Source organism: Abramis brama (assembly GCF_963993115.1).
Source record: "Abramis brama genome assembly, chromosome: 10".
NCBI classification, from domain to species: domain Eukaryota; kingdom Metazoa; phylum Chordata; class Actinopteri; order Cypriniformes; family Leuciscidae; genus Abramis; species Abramis brama.
The window spans coordinates 17,937,439-17,954,235 of record NC_139972.1 but is presented as its reverse complement, the minus strand read 5'-3'; the positions used below and the strand labels follow the sequence as shown (position 1 = coordinate 17,954,235).

The 16,797-nt window shown below is 38.4% G+C and overlaps 1 protein-coding gene across 1 annotated transcript in view; it reads left to right on the top strand.

Moving 5' to 3' along the window:
• Positions 1–16,505, top strand: part of sorl1 (sortilin-related receptor, L(DLR class) A repeats containing) — a 61,718-nt gene extending 45,213 nt beyond the window's left edge. The window contains exons 20-48 of the mRNA XM_084126550.1: positions 50–296; positions 397–535; positions 1,282–1,455; positions 1,561–1,674; positions 1,766–1,888; positions 2,947–3,066; positions 3,169–3,294; positions 3,503–3,613; positions 3,709–3,840; positions 4,710–4,841; positions 5,093–5,227; positions 5,323–5,475; positions 6,200–6,355; positions 6,534–6,662; positions 6,749–6,875; positions 7,239–7,408; positions 7,531–7,643; positions 7,721–7,825; positions 7,935–8,001; positions 9,219–9,301; positions 9,405–9,486; positions 9,566–9,750; positions 10,984–11,103; positions 11,181–11,345; positions 11,431–11,605; positions 12,689–12,795; positions 12,987–13,185; positions 13,281–13,493; positions 14,494–16,505. Of these exons, the coding sequence (XP_083982676.1) occupies positions 50–296; positions 397–535; positions 1,282–1,455; positions 1,561–1,674; positions 1,766–1,888; positions 2,947–3,066; positions 3,169–3,294; positions 3,503–3,613; positions 3,709–3,840; positions 4,710–4,841; positions 5,093–5,227; positions 5,323–5,475; positions 6,200–6,355; positions 6,534–6,662; positions 6,749–6,875; positions 7,239–7,408; positions 7,531–7,643; positions 7,721–7,825; positions 7,935–8,001; positions 9,219–9,301; positions 9,405–9,486; positions 9,566–9,750; positions 10,984–11,103; positions 11,181–11,345; positions 11,431–11,605; positions 12,689–12,795; positions 12,987–13,185; positions 13,281–13,493; positions 14,494–14,561 (3,970 nt within the window). The 3' untranslated portion in view covers positions 14,562–16,505. The remainder of the gene's footprint in view (positions 1–49; positions 297–396; positions 536–1,281; positions 1,456–1,560; positions 1,675–1,765; positions 1,889–2,946; positions 3,067–3,168; positions 3,295–3,502; positions 3,614–3,708; positions 3,841–4,709; positions 4,842–5,092; positions 5,228–5,322; positions 5,476–6,199; positions 6,356–6,533; positions 6,663–6,748; positions 6,876–7,238; positions 7,409–7,530; positions 7,644–7,720; positions 7,826–7,934; positions 8,002–9,218; positions 9,302–9,404; positions 9,487–9,565; positions 9,751–10,983; positions 11,104–11,180; positions 11,346–11,430; positions 11,606–12,688; positions 12,796–12,986; positions 13,186–13,280; positions 13,494–14,493) is intronic.
• Positions 16,506–16,797: the final 292 nt, after the last annotated feature.

Genomic DNA, 16,797 nt, shown 5'->3' with positions numbered 1-16,797 from the left:
CCGAACTTTTGCTCCCTGAGTACTAAGCTGCATGTGCTGTCTCTCTTAGCCTGATGTTTTGGACAGACTGGGGCGATCGCGCGGCGGGCGTCTACCGCAGCTGGATGGACGGATCCAACATCTCCTGCATCGTGTCCGAGGGAGTTCGCTGGCCCAATGGCATAACGGCAGATGAATCATGGCTGTACTGGACGGAGGCATATGGAGACCGCATTGAAAGAGCAGACTTTAATGGAGGCCACCGCACTGTGGTAATGGAGGGCCTGCCTCATCCTTATGCCATTGCTGTTTTTAAGGTAGGCCCAGTCTTATCACTTTCTGGGAATGTTGCAACTGGTATTCTATCAAACCTTCTTTGATAATCATAAACTCATTATTGAACTGGTCTTGGTGTAGAATGACCTGTACTGGGATGACTGGTCTAGAATGGGAATCTTCAAAGCACCTAAATCAGGCTCACCAGACAGTGAGTTGATAGTGGGCAGACTGACAGGAGTGATGGATCTCAAGATCTTCTACAAGGGAAAGAACAAAGGTCAGTTCTTAAGGAGACACAGTCGTCCTGAAACATAAGGAAAATATGTTAATTATTACGGCATGAAAGGGTAATAGCCAGTAGCCTTTAATTTATATAACAGCTACACAAAACCACACTTGTCAGCTTGTATTGTTGATGAATGCTAAATAAAAACAATTTTAAATTTTTGATTTTAAAATATATAAATTCCAATAAATTCCTCAGTGATATTTATAATTGGGCGGGGGGATTTTTATTGTAGTTCTTGCATTTTAGTGGACAAGAACACAGGGTTATTATCGTTAACTAAAACAAAAACCAAAACCATCTAAAAGTTTTCATCACTTAAAATGAAATAAACCTAAATTTCAATAAAATATATATATAAAAAACATATATTGAAAACATATTTTATTAAGACAACATTTATATTTTCATTTAGTTTAAGTACAAAACTAAAACTAAATGAACTAATATGCAGCAGAAACAACGCAACCATCCAGGTGGATGCTGCACATTGGTGGTGGTTGAGGAGATTCCCCCCTTCCATATAAAGCACTTTGAATAGAAAATCGCTATATAAATGTAACAAATTATTATTATTAAACCGTGGCGTCCTATATCAGACCTATTTTTCAGGAGTATTTTAGGAGTAAACTATAACTTTGATGGCCTTAAACCTAACAGACACAAAAATCCACAGAACTCTGTTTTGACATAAAATATAAAAATAGTAAAAAAAAAAAAATGTTTCTCCCCTGTAGGTCAGAATGCTTGTGTGGATCAGCCATGCAGTCTTCTGTGTCTTCCCCAGCCTGGAAACAAGCATCACTGTGTTTGTCCCGACGGAGTTTCCAGCACCATCCTGCCCTCAGGAGAGCCTCAGTGTCAGTGTCCCAGTGGATACCAGCTCCACAATAATACATGTGTTAAGACAGGTCTGACAGAAACAAAAGTGGCAGATATCAATAGCTCTAAATCGTAAATCATTTTTATGAAGTGAGTTTGATTTTATTGATGTTTTTCTGTCTGCTGCCCATCAGAGCACACCTGCTTGCCGAACCAGCACCGCTGCGCTAATGGGAAGTGCATCAGCAGCATCTGGAAGTGTGACAGTGACAACGACTGCGGCGACATGAGTGATGAGCAGGGGTGCCGTGAGTGACATCATCAGCCCCGCCACCTCTGTCTCATATAAAACAACGTTAATGTACGAATGTTGAGTTTCATGTCTTTCTCTCTCTGTAGCCTCCACTTCCTGTGACCCTGCGGTTCAGTTCCGCTGTGTGGCCTCAGGTTCCTGCATTCCACTGGCCTTCAAGTGCGACCATGAGGATGACTGTGGTGATAACAGCGACGAGGAGCATTGTGGTATGCGTGTGTTTAGAGCTTGGTGATATATCCAATATTCAAGATGTATCTAAGAGGATTTTGCTGTTGGTTTAAAATTAAGTGGTATTGCGATATTTTATTGCACTTTGTAATTGATCATTAAGTTTCCTTAACAGCGCATTACAGACCAGTTTAGAGATCACGCCCCATCTTGCAAATATGAAAACGTTATGATATTAAAAAAATTATAGTCTCTGAATCAGTGTTGTTTTTGTCAACTAAAACTTTAAAAAATGTTATTGAAATAAAGCTGAAATAAAATCTAATATACGTAATCGATTTTTATTAATAAAAAAATAGAAATGTTTCCTTGTCAACTAATTGAAATGTTTTTAGTTGAAACTGAAACAAAAAAAGTAAGCTAAATAGAAATATTTTTTTAAAACAAAACGACTAATACATAAACCGTAATTAAAATAAAAACTGAAAATATAAAAAAACTAAAGCTAATTCAAAAAAATGTGTACATACTATAATAGTATATAATATAATATATAAATTAATTAATTTAACTTCAGTAGCAAAAGTTTTTTTTAGTGTAATTTATTTGTCAACTGTTTGTTTCAGTGAAATAATAAATCTGATTAAAAGATTAATTTGTGAACACTTGAAGTTCAGGGAAGTCTATGTGGTGTATGTTCATGGAATTTTTTTTTTGTATTTTATTAATATTGCTGTCCATGAGTATAAATTGTTATATTAATATAAATACAAATTATTAAAATATTCTTCTGTTAATTTAAAAAACAAATAGAGCATTTCGAGATTAAAGTTTTATGGATTTTTTTTTCTTTTTCTTTTTTTCCATTGCGGTTCAGGGCTTCCATAGTTTGATATGACTTCCTTGGATTGAAAAAAATATATATCACAACACATTTCCAGAGCAAATACATCAATATTAATAATATCTTGAAAATCATTGCAATGTTAAACATCATCGAGAGACTTTTTTTAGCTATATTGTATATGTATGTTTTATCTTGTTCAGTTAAAATAACTTGGATGGAGCGCTGATATTTTATCTGCCTTCTTTTTAGAGTCTCACCAGTGTGGACCGGGAGAGTTCACCTGTGCAAGAGGCGTGTGTATTCGGGACGCATGGCGCTGTGATGGGGACAACGACTGCAGGGACTGGTCAGATGAGGCCAACTGTACTGGTGAGAGAGACTCATTTACTCACAGGTGCATAAAATATGCAGTGAAATATGTCACGTCTACATCCTTAACGTTTTTTCTTTTCCTCTTTCTGTCTCATAAAGTGGGTCACCACACATGTGAGAGCAGTAGTTTCCAGTGCCACACGGGTCACTGCATTCCTCAGCGCTGGGTGTGTGACGGAGATGATGACTGCCAGGACGGCTCAGACGAGGACCCTACCCAGTGTGGTCAGTCACAAACACTGCCGTACTCACCTCACTTGTTTCATAGTAAACTATATGATTATTCTTTTTTTTTGGAAGACAGTGCATTTTTGAACATCAAATGTTCTGTCAAGCTCCAAAAATAACATAAGTGTCTGAACAGTCTCATGTATGATGTAAAGTCTCATGTATGATTCTGTGTAATTTGACATCTATTGGTTTTGTCCGGCAGGGCGTGAAAAGTGCAGCGGGTTCTTGTGCGCTAACGGCACCTGCCTGCCCGCTAGTGCTCACTGCAATGGTGTGGAGGACTGTCCAGGGGGCGCTGATGAGCAAAACTGCGGTATGTGCTTCCTTATTTATTTAATTGAGGTTGTTTTTTATGTTGTGCTGACATTGAAACTAGATAAAGGTAATACTAAGGGTCTGTTCCTGCAGGTCCCCTCTGTGCGCACTATATGGAGTTTGTGTGCAGAAACCGAGCGCAGTGTCTGTTCCAGTCTCTGGTGTGTGACGGTACACGACACTGTGCTGATGGATCTGATGAGGACGCAGCATACGCTGGCTGCCGTGAGTCCAACAATTTGCTAACTGAAATGTGATTATTATAAACCGTTCACTAGAGGAATTAGCTAAAAGTCCTTTATGTGTTCTAACGGAGACTCTACATTTAACATGTTAAGTTAGTGCAATTAATTATATTAATAAATAAACATTTCATAATGTACCCATTTAATCATGCTCCAAGTGTAAATACCTTAAGATATTCCTATTATTGCAATTTAAAATAACTGTTTCCTATTTTAATATATTTTAAAATGTCATTTATTCCTGTGATGGCAAAGCCATTACTCTTCAGTGTCACATGATCCTTCAGAAGTCATACTAATATGTTGATTTTGTGCTCATAAAACATGTCTTATTATTATCAATGTTTAAAACAGTTGTTCTGCTTAATATTTTTGTGGAAACAGGGATGTTTTGACGGTTAGTTAAAAAGAACAGCATGTATTTGAAATATAAATCTTTTAACAGTATAAAAGTCTTTTTAACAATTTGCATCATATGCAATATCTGTAAAAAAATCGTACCGACTCCAAACTTTTGAACGGTTGAGTGTATATTATATTATTGATAAACTAATTATAATTTTTTTTATTAAATTGTGTATAAAAAAAAGCAATCAACCTACAACTTATGCCACTTTTTGCAATGTCTATTGCTTTTTTCTCGTCTGCCACAATTTATTGTCTCATAATTTATTCATAATATCTCAGCAAGAATATGTACGTGCTTTCCATTTAATTAAATTAATCAGCACATCATGTAATTAATATGATTCCATTTTTTAATCAATTGACAGGCCTAAACGTGGACTTTGGATAGAACGCCAATGCAGTGTTTTGTAATGAGTTGATTTGTTCTCTTCTCTTCCACAGCAACTAACCCTGAGTTTGAGAAAACATGTGACAGCTACAACTTCCAGTGTTCCAATGGAATGTGTGTGACCCTCGAGTGGAAGTGTGACGGCATGGACGACTGTGGCGACTACTCGGACGAGGCCAACTGTGGTGAGCAATAACTCCCACAATGATCAAGAGGCCAAAAGTCAAATTCTAGGTTGAATTTATATGCGTCACGCTGCACATTGACTTCATGCTGTTAGACAGAATTTTGGCTATGGAAGGCTACAGACTTCCAGTCAGAGAGTAAAATAAATCAGTAGGTCCAATCCAGTCACACTTGGGACTAGTTTCAAACAGGACTGTTCACCTAGTTTCTGCGCTTGTTTTCTAATGAGTTTGTGTGCTTTCTGTTTCAGCTTCCCCAACCGAGGAGCCTGGCTGTTCACGTTATTTTCAGTACGAGTGTAAGAACGGCCGCTGTGTGCCTGCCTGGTGGAAGTGTGATGGGGAAAATGACTGCGGTGACTGGTCTGATGAATCTCAATGTTCAGGTACATAATTTAGACCTGTATAGTTTGTAAAGTGCCAACAAAAGACACATGCTCAGTGGATTAATTACGATGCATTATGTTGTGTCTGTGTACAGGTGGCGGATCTCCTCACACACCTGCGCCAGGTCCAGCTACCTGTGCTCCTAATCGTTTCCGCTGTGGTTCTGGCGCGTGTATTGTGAACACCTGGGTGTGTGACGGCTACGCCGATTGTCCTGATGGCAGCGATGAAGTGGGCTGTCCTACAGGTGCCTTCTCTGCTCTTTTATTTCAGAAAGACATGTTCATTTAATAATATATTGGTTTTATATATTAGCTTTTTTTAGCTTCTACCGATAATGTTTCAGCTTGCATCAATAACATGTTTTAGCTTGCATAAATAAATTAAGCTTAGTTTAATTAAACTCTTTTTTTAAATAATGTGACATTCGGCACTCATGTTCATACATGCAAATTCACGCTCTTCAGCTCAAACTGGTTCAGTGGGTGATAGGACAGTCCCAGAGCGCCACATTTCATTTTCCCAGAGCTTATACAATTCACTTATAAACTATATATATATAATACTATATTAAGTGTTGTAACTCAATAATACTGTCCCTAGAAACATATTAATAAATAAGTGAATATCTTAGAGGGCTTTCACAATGGTCATGTTTGCTGTGGTCTGAGTCGGAGCATGATTGTTCCCGGAAAACATGCACGGCACATGATGGAAAACAGGATGGTTTTTTATTAATTTGGTGCTCTCAAAGTTCTCAAAATTTAAAATAAAATAATTCTTAATACCAGATCTCAAGTGAACAAGTATTAGAAAAGCTAGTATTTTAATACTTATTCAGCGTAGAGAATGAGATTTATTGAATGGGGAAAAAAATTCACATAGGGAGGCATTTAAATGTAAAATAAGTTTAACCCTTGCCTCTTTTCATGGCTTATTATATTGGTGTCTTGCTTCTGTCTGTTGCTTAGTCAAAGGCTCTGTGACTCCAGTGGCAACTGTTCCTCCATCGGGCCGCTGCTCTAAAGATCAGTTCCTGTGCCTGAAGCCTGCGACCTGTATCGCTGATTGGAAGCGCTGTGACGGACACCCTCACTGCCAGGATGGATCTGATGAGACCAACTGCCGTAAGTGTCGTAACATTTTGACACACCTACTCACTCTTTACTACCGTTTTCCTCATTTTGGAATAGAAATAAAGTCTTTAAATCTGAAATAACACAAACATTGTTACACTGCTTAGCCTCAACCAAAAATGCCTTGTACCTGCAACCTTTTCTTTCTTAACTCTCCGTTATATTTCAGCCACTCATGGTCCGTTGCTCTGTGTGAACGGTACTCTCTGTGCGGATGGCGAGGCCTGCGTGCTGAACAGTGAGAGGTGTGATGGCTTCATAGACTGTTCTGACAAAAGTGACGAGAATAACTGCACTGGTGAGACACTGAGAGATGTTCATGTTGTATCTGCTGACTGCATTGTACCACAGTAATGACTGTTCATGCTGATTTACCCTTCTCAGTGGATATGTTGGTGTACAAGATTCAAAATCTACAGTGGAGCGCCAACTTCTCCGGTGCTGTGATGCTCACCTGGTCAAGACCCAAAAATATGCCTACAACATCCTGTTCTTTTATCATCTACTTCAGGTAAATTTAGCTTTCATCTACAGCTGTGGTTATTAAGCTTTTCCAGGTGGTGGACCATTTCAACTGTGAACCAAATATCACAGACCATTAACCTTTATTTGTTTTGTTTTGTGATGTCCCAATTAAGTTTTTTGTGCCCCCGATCCGAGTCATTTAATATTGAATATCTGCCGACCCTGAGTCCTGATCCAATACTTGTATTCTCTTAGTGCTATGTGCACACTTTAAGTACATTATAGTTAAAATCACTTTTAACTTTAAGTTACATTAAAATCAATCAACAAACGTAGACATCAAATATGCGAAACAGACCTAGGGTCCACATGGGACAATAACAAAGGTTGTATTTATTTTATTTTCTAGGCAGGTGGGTATCCAGCAGTGGACGTCTATGGACACGAACAGCAATAAGGGCAGTGCCGTTTTGACCGTGTTGATGCCGGACACCACCTACCAGGTGAAGGTTCAGACTCAGTGTCTCAGCAAACAGCACAGGACCAATGAAATTCTCACACTACGCACACCAGAAGGATGTAAGTCTACATTAGCAGCACAGTCACTAAAATCACTCATAGAACAACTCAGATTTACATGGAGGGGATATGTTTTGTCTTCCGTTGCTTCATTGTGTCTGACGTCTGTGTTTGTATGGCAGTGCCGGACCCTCCTCAGGGTCTGCAGCTGAGCTGTGACAATGCTGAGGACGGGACAGTACTGTGTTCCTGGAACCCTCCTGATAAAACACATGGACTCGTCAGGGAGTATATTGTGAGGAAGATGTCTTCAGTTCTTTATAGCATTTATCAACGCCTACTTGCATCTAACTGGCTGTGTGTGTTGTGCAGGTGGAGTACAGTGAAAAGGACAGCGCTGAGTGGTTTTCCCAGCGTAGCACCAGCACCAGTGCAGAAGTGAAGAACCTGCAGCCCAGCTCGCTCTACAGATTTAGGGTGAGACACTCAAGAACTTGTATAAAGTTATTTTTATGTGGACTTCTGTTGATGATACAAGATCATCTAGATCGCTTCGTCTAACCTGTGTTCATCTGTTGTTTCTCAGGTGGCTGCCGTCACAAGCAGAGGCGTAGGAAACTGGACAGAAATTAAATCCATAGTTCCTCAAAAAGGTAAGGAAACTATATAAAAGCAACCTTCACAGAAGAGTGCTGACTCCCCCTGCTGGACATGTTTTATCTTATCCACCTTTTTCCTGAGCAAAAGATGAGCACATGATGGATTCTAACTTGTTGTTCTAACTGTTTGTATGCTGTCCTGTTCCAGTCTTCATAGGAAGTTAACCCGTTGTTAAAACGGGGTAAAAAGAGCAACTGAATTAATTCAACTGAAACTTTTTGTTACTAAAAATTAAAATGAGCGCAGGGTTGCAAGCTGTGCTGTTGTTGACTGCCACAAGATCAGCAATAGACTGAAGTAGTCCTTGGAAAGTATGTGTTTTGAGCACCAGCAAATCTGAAAAGAATGTCCATATACTGCGCCATATGCCTTGCATTTTACGACCATGGCTTGAAGCACTTAAGTTAAAAAACTCCCCATAAAAGTTATGTGCGTGCTCATCATTTTGAGGACAAAACCAACCCGAACTTCACCGATCGGGAGCTGTATGTATGATATTAGCGCCCATCTGTTTTAAATGTAGATTCATGTCATCTACGCACTCATTAAACTTCGACGAGTGAGGGACTGACAATAGACGGTCATTGCGACACTGTAAAGTGATGGCACTATGAAGCCATGTGCTTTTTAAAGTCATTTTCATAGGTTTAATGTTGCATTATCAGTTCGGAAAATATGCTAATATAACTGGAAATGCAAAGGATAAATTCGCTGCGAGACTTCCGCGTTCAGGAAAAAATGTGGATAGGATGGTTGGAACAAGATTGAGTGTCATGTAAACTCCCATTTCAGCATAAATATAAACAGGTCAATATGTATCTGTAATTTAATATCACTGGAAATGTGATGTGATATCTGTCACTTACTTTACTGTCACTTTCAGTGATTACTGATCAATTTGATGCATCCTTGCTGAATAGGAGAAGAAAAAAAACATACTGAACCAAGCCTAAATGGTAGCATATCTGTTAATAAGGATTAGTGGTATGATCAAAGACTTATCCTACAATATCTTTTCACATTATATCACTATATCTCAATGATCTTGTCAGAGTAGACTGGTGACTGTGTATTTCGATACAGATATTTTACTGGAAATATTACCCTCAAATGTTTTATATATTGCATAAATATCTAGTTGTATCTATCTTAATGTTTTGACAAAAAAATGCTGTAGTGTTTCATGACTCTTTAATAATGTGTCTTTCAGCTCTCTCTCCTCCTAATGTCGCGATCACCAGCATCACAGAAGACTCAATGACTTTGTCAATCACCAATGATTATAAGGTCCAGGTTGGTTAGATTGTTTTTTTTCTCTGTGCAGGGATTATGTTATGACCTCCTTCGAATGTAAATATAATATTGATCTCTTTCTTTCTCTCTCTGTTACTTGAAGCACTACATTGTCGTTATTTCGTGGGTATTTGATGAACATGTGAAGGAGAGCTGGAATTACACTGTCTCGGGAACATTGAAAGGTAAAACACCTCACAGTCATCAAACATCCTGTCAGTGTTTCTGGAAGAAGATACAATTTGTGTGCTCTTTTCTGTATAGCCACTAACCTGACAGCAGGGATGGAGTATGAGGTGGCGGTGTGGGCTCACACGGATGATGGAGACAGTCCTACTGCTCTGTCCCGCCAGCAGACCAAAGGCACAAGACCTCCCGGGCCGTCACTGAAGGCCAGAGCGCTCAACCAGACCGCTGTGGATTGCAACTGGACCGGCCCTCAAGCTGAGGTGAGACTAACTCATAAACACTTAATAAACGCTCATAAAAGTGTGTGGTCACATTTATAGGTGAAACTTAAAGGCCGAAATCCACTAATTTCAATAGGAATTTGTGCGTTAGGGTGAAAAAGTTCACTATGTAGATTTCGCTCATGTTCAAGGTGCTCATATGAACTCAGACTATTGAGTTGCTCACTTTTAATAAAAAAATAAGACTTTTACACGGATTAGCTCCAAATTCATACAAGCTCTGTGTTAGAGCTGCACGATTCTGGATAAATTGAGAATCGATTTTTTGTTTAAAATAGAGAACACGATTTTCCCACGATTCTGAATAGACAAACAAAATAACGTAAATTCCTAGAGGCTCTGACAAAATATTAATTGCTGCAGTCTATATAAAAATATTTAGTCAATTTGAATTGTTTTTTTTAATCTGTTTAAATGAATGATTCAATCATAAAGACTTCACTTGTTTCTTACTGGATGAATCAGCGATTTTGAACAAATTTCTTGAATGAATGAATGATCCAATGACACATACATTTTTAACATTCACTTATCGCCACCTAGTGGTGTAACGATGTAGTTAATACAATCTTTGTAAAGTGTCAAGTTAAGTTCAAGGTGATTTACTCTAAACTTTTATCCCAGTACTAATGTGATAAATTGAATTATTGTAACTGGTTGAAAAGTCTGTTTGTGAAGCCTTTTCATACCTATACATGACAACTGCAGGCAGCGCCTACGAATGTTCGCTGTTTGATCGTACTTCTCCAAGGTTTAATGGACATAGTCGAATCATTGTCATTTAGGAATAAGATTGCGTGGTTTGAATCGAGATCACAGTCTTTTAACAGTTAATCATGCAGCTCTACTTTGTGTATTTAAAAGTATGAAAAGAAAAGAAAACTATAAACACTGTAAGATATGAGATCAAGTAAAGCACTCATTGGTCACACTAACTGTATGTCTAACTAGTATGTACTAAGATTTAAATTATCACTTGAGGAACAAAGATTTCCTCAAGCAGATTTTGCGTCTGGTTTAGTCACGCAAATTCGCAGCGTTGACTAATAGAAAGCTGCTTGGTTTGAAAGTGGCTTCTGTGTGAGCTTTTGCTTCATACATTGCTTCACTATTGGCAATAGATAATGGACCTTTTTTGCTGAAATTGCGCTAATGTGACCACACCGTTAAGCTGAAAAGAGGCTAGTGAGACACCATCTTCTGATTTCGCAGGTGTATGGAGTGTTCTACGCCACCTCCTTCCTGGACCTGTACCGCAGACCTCACAGGGTGAATACCACCTCCACCAGTCTGACTGCGATCGTTGACAGCGACGAGCAATACCTCTTCCTGGTTAGTATCCGCCCTCACTTTGAAGATCCGTTTTGGCACCATGATGTCCAGATGAAGTGACTGTGTGTGTTGTTCAGGTGAGGGTGATCTCTCCATACATGGGTCCTCCATCAGACTTTGCTGTAGTGAAGATGATCCCCAATGAGCGACTTCCACCTCGAAACCTGCACAAAGTGCGAGTGGATAAGACGCAGGCCACTCTGAAGTGGCAGCCGCCATTCGATTCTCCCAGCAGTCCTTTGGTATGAAAACAAAGTCAATTTAAATGTTTTCATGATTTAGTTATGTCGGATGGGGGTGTTTCAAGCATCTTTGTGTGTATATCAGACGTATGCAGTGCACGTGAGAGATACGGTTCGTAAAACGGAGCGGGACTATAAGGTGAACACTCAGAACAACACGGTGGAGTACACGCTGAAGGGTCTGGAGCCTGGAGGACGCTACAGCATCACCATCAGGCTGCTCAACATGAGCAAAGAGGCCAGCTACACACTCAACACGGGTAGAGTCATCTCTTTTCTTGCCTGAAACATTGTATCATAAAAAAGGTCATGGGTGCCTGAAGGATTTCATCTGTCGGTACACACAGAGGCGGAGATTTTAGCAAAAACAAATGCAAACGCATTTGGCCAATAGAACTGACTAAAAAAAAATGATTAATTCAATTCAATGATCAGCATTGCTGGTTCAGTCGACATACAGGACACACATAACTGCTGAAATATTCTCACAGAAACAGTTTCCTAGGTCAGACCCCACTGAAAAAAGTGAAAATCTAAATGTGTTTAATGTGTTAATATTAGTTGTATAGTACTTACACTTTATTATGTAATTTACGGTATGAGAGGCAATCATATAATGTGGCACACAGTGAAGTGCCTGCAACCTCTTCAGCCCACGATGTAGCAGAGCCTGCGTTTATAACACAATTTCTTCATTATAAAAATATTAAGGGCACACATTTTCATTAACTTTTTTTAAACCAAATCCTCCATTCCCATCACTACACAACCATTCAGAAGTTTAAGGTCGGTTCTTTTTTTGTGTTTTTGACTGATGCCTTTTCTGCTCACCAAGGCTGCATTTATTTGATCAAAATACAGTAAAAACTGTAATATTGTGAAATATTATTAGAATTTAAAATAACTGTTTTCTGTTTAAATATATTTTAAATTGTAATTTATTTCTGTGATGACAAAGCTGCATTTTCAGCATTATCATTCCAGTGTTCAGTGTCACATGATCCTTCAGAAATCATTCTAATATGCTGATTGGCTGCTCAAGAAACATTTCTTATTATCAATGTTGAAAACAGTTGTGCTGCTTAATACATTTATTCTTTTATGATTAGAAAGTTAATAAAAACAGTATTTATTTGAAATATAAATCTTTTGTAACATTATAAATGTATTTACTGTCACTTTTAATCAGTTTAATGCATACATGCTAAATAAAAGTATGAATCTTACTGACCCCAAACTTTTAAATGGCAGTGTATTTATGCTATAAGTAAATAAATTATTTCATGGTGTTTTTGTTGTTGTTGTTGTTTTGCTCTAAACCTATATTTATCCATTCCACACAGTTTCTCTGCCTGCACCTGAAGCCCTCAAAATCTTAGAAGAACAGGATCATGTGTTCCTCTTCTGGAAGAGCCTGGCTGTGAAGGACCGGACCTTCAATGAAAGCAGGGTTAGAAACCACCTTTAAAGTCCACATAAAATCCACATTGACTATTTACTCAATTAACATTTCTGGTTTTATTGTGCATGATTTATTGGTGCACATTATCCCAAAGAAACATGTTTGAAACATCTTTCCTATTTGGCTTTTTCCATTTCCTTGTTTTTGTTGGCTTCGCTAATGATCGCTTGACTCTTCAGGGCTATGAGGTGTATGTGCATGACAGTGTCACCAACTCCACTATGTGTCTGGGTAACACAACGGAGACGTTCTTCAGGATCAACAGCTTGTTGGTGGGCCATAACTACACGTTCTCAGTGCGGGCGCGCTGCCTGCTCAACAACCAGCTGTGTGGAGAGGCGGCTGTGCTGTTATATGACGAACTGGGCAAAGCAGCAGGCATGAGCTTTTACACACTAAACATTTTTGCCTATATATCTGTGGCTGTTTGTTTGGCCAGACGTTGATCCTGACACACATTTGTCATTGTTCAGGGCCGAATGATGCCAAATCTCAGTCGGGTAAATCCGAAGACATGGCGGCGGTGGTTGTTCCAGTGTTGTTCCTGCTGTTGGTGGGTGTGTGTGGAGGCCTGGTGGTGCTTTATCTCAGACACCGTCGGCTACAGCACAACTTCACCGCCTTCGCTAACAGCCACTACAACTCTCGCCTGGGCTCTGCCATTTTCTCCTCAGGAGATGAGCTGGGTAAGACCAGCTTGAGTCCTATACCGTTCATGAAGTCTGTATTTTGCTTCAGTGCACTTCAGAGAAGTGTAATTTACTGTAGTTAACTTCTCTTCCGTTTAGTTCAGTTAGCTTCAATGCAGTTCACTTCAGTTCACTACACTCCATTTTAATTCTGTTTAGCTCAGTTGTTTTTCTGTTTACTTGTGTTTAGATCAGTTGACCATTTTGTTTCAGTTCAGTTTAGCTCAGTTAACTTCAAGTTCACTTCGTTCCATTTCAGTTCAGTTCCACTTAAGTTCACTTGTGTTTAAATCGGTTGACTTTCTTTTAGTTCAGTTCACTGCAGTTCAGTTGACTCCAGTTTAGTTTAGTACACTTGTGTTTAGCTCAGTTGACTTTTAGTCTCTTCATTTTTGTTCAGTTCACTGTAATTCAGTTTAGCTCAGTTGCCTTCATTTTAGTTCACTTTTTAGTTGCCTCAATTTTAATTCAGTTTACTTGAATTGAGTTTATTTCAATTTGGTTTACTTGAGTTGTTTACTTCAATTCAGGTCAGTTTACTTCAGGTGTGTCGTGTTCAATTTATTTAATTTCACTTCAGTTCAGTTAAATTCTGTCGTTTCAATTCAGTTTACTTTATTTGAGTTCACTTATGTAATTTAATTTCCATTTAGTTCACTTAAGCACTTTGTTCAACTGAATTCAGTTCTGTTCACTTCAATTCAGTTTAGTTCAGTTGCATTAACTTGTTTTCAAATCAAATCAATTCAGTTCTGGTCCCTTTTAATTAGGTTCAGGTCACATGACTAATGTTTATTTCACTTCAGCTCACTTTATTAAGCACGAAGTTTTACATGCTAAAACTTAGCTGAATTCAATAAGAGTTCTGATCGCTTCAATTCAGTTTAGTTCCGTAGCATTTACTTGATTTCAATTCAGCTTAGTTTAGGCGCACAAACTTTTCCACACTATGAAAATTAGCTGCTAATGTTGTTTCTTTGTTCCCTCTCTTCTGAAGGTGACGATGATGAAGACGCTCCTATGATCAGTGGCTTTTCAGATGACGTTCCCATGGTTATTGCATAGCTGGACAACTCTTTCTCTCCTCCTCCTCCTTCACTTCCCACTCCACTTCCTCATCCTCATCATGTTTTCTTACGTGCCCATCCGGCACACCTTCAAGCTGCAGAGCTCCCTTCCTCTTGACTTCTCCCCGTCACTTAGAAAAACGCTGGATTTATGTTTCTGGACCCCGAGGAAGAAAAGAAAGCATGGAGCGAAAGAGATATTTTTAAATATAAGATGCACTTTTTTCGGATGCGCAATAACTTATTTTTTATATATAATATATGTGGGTATTGGACTTTGTAGGCATTAACTGAAGCAAACTGTGAAGGAGTTTGTCAGCTGACTTACTAAACAGGGAAAAGACCCTTATTGTACAAACTCTCACACGAGCATTACATTTGCTTTAAGCCAAAACAAGTATCTAGATATGGGTACATCAGTGCAAAAATTCACAAAAGAAAAAAAAACTAGAAAGCAAACCTCATATGTATACAGATGAAAATGGACCAATGAATGCTGATAAAAAGGGAAGGCGGTACGTAGGCTCTTGACAGTAAATTGCACAGGATCCAATTTTTTTGTTGCATACCGTATGCTCGATTTGTGTCACTTTGTCAGTAGGCCTGCATTTGTCCATGGTACCTTGTTTACACTTTGTATCCATTGTTAATTTCCTTGCTCAGCAATAGGTTTAAAATTCTCCCTGCTTTTTGAAAATGTGAAAATTGTTACCTATTTTGGTTGTTTTATCAGCTATTTTCAGAAAAGAATGACCAAAATGAAGACAATATAGGTTATTAGTGTAGTTCACATTAAGTCATATGCTCAGTCCATAAAAATTGCTTATGTTCACTGTCTGCTTTTTTCCTTTGATTTATCCTACGCATTTTATCTAGCAAAGAATATTATTGCATATCCTGTGTGCTGCCATGGTTTTAGTCCTTTAGTGTTCTCAGGGAACTGGGTTAATGTAGATGTACCAGCGATATCAGTCACACTGCCACAGGCAGCGCAGTGTGTTTAATTCGGAGACTATTGTGCTGTACAGTAGTTCCATATTGCAGTGAAGCCTGTGCAGCTCTTGTCTGAGCGAACCAGAAGGCTTCATCTTAGTCTCTTGTGCCAAGCTTAAGAAAAGCAGAGGGTAGCGCAGACGTCTTGCCTTCCCGAACAGTTGTGAAGAGGTACATGTGTTAAATCCATGTTTCATTTTAACTGAATTGTGGGTGTTGCTTAAAGATTTGTTTATGAATGTATTTTTTTCTTCTTCTTTTTTTGTATCTTGTATTGAGGTGACCAGAAAAAAAGGAAAATGGTTACGGTCTACCCCCTGCTTATTTGTGTTCAAGGATTTTAAATGAGGTTTATGGCCAGTTTACATTAAATGCTTGTGGTCATTATTAATGATACTCTCACCCATTGTTAATTGGCATTAAGCAAAACTGTTCAGTTGGTAGATGCGGCTGTTTTTAGTAAAACTGTTTCTTTCAGTACCACATTGCCTTATTACAACACACTGAGTAAAGTATGTAGCAGTATGTCAATGTGATCACACATGTACACACTCACAGGAAATTGAAAATTGTATAAAGACAGGAATAGTGCGATAGGAAATGTGTGTATCGACATATTGTGAATTACCACTGTATAATGTTTTAAAAGTTCCAGTGCAGCACTTGTGTGAATCCTGAGCCACCATTTTTATTTTGTCTTGTTTGTATTCTTTACTCGCAACCATTTGTGGCGATATTTGTCATGCCCAGTTTGAAACCCATTTGTTTTGTTTTTTTTGGTCAATAAGATGTAAACATTTTTACATAGCAGTGACATTGGACACCGCCATGTTTAAATATTTAATCTTGCCTGCCTACTGAGGGTTTTAAAGATAAGAATATTTTAAGTGGTACAGTATGAGATGTTTTATGAACCACTTATGCTGAAATAAATGTGGAAAATGTTAAATCTGACTTCTCTTGCTTTGTGTAACTCAATGGGTTTATAATCACGCTTTTGCAAACTAATATGATTCGAACTCAAGGAAAAGGTTTTTTTTTTTTTTTTTTGTTTTTTTTTTTTTTTTTAATACAAAGACTGAAATTGTTGTCGAAAAGCTTAGGATGGTGACGTTGAAGTCATGCGACTGGTGTTTACATAGGGTTCGTTTATAGCCGTTTAGCATAGACTTCTGCTGGTTTACGCTTCGAAATTAATAAAGGTTGTTCATTTGTGTAGATTATCATGATGAACATAACGA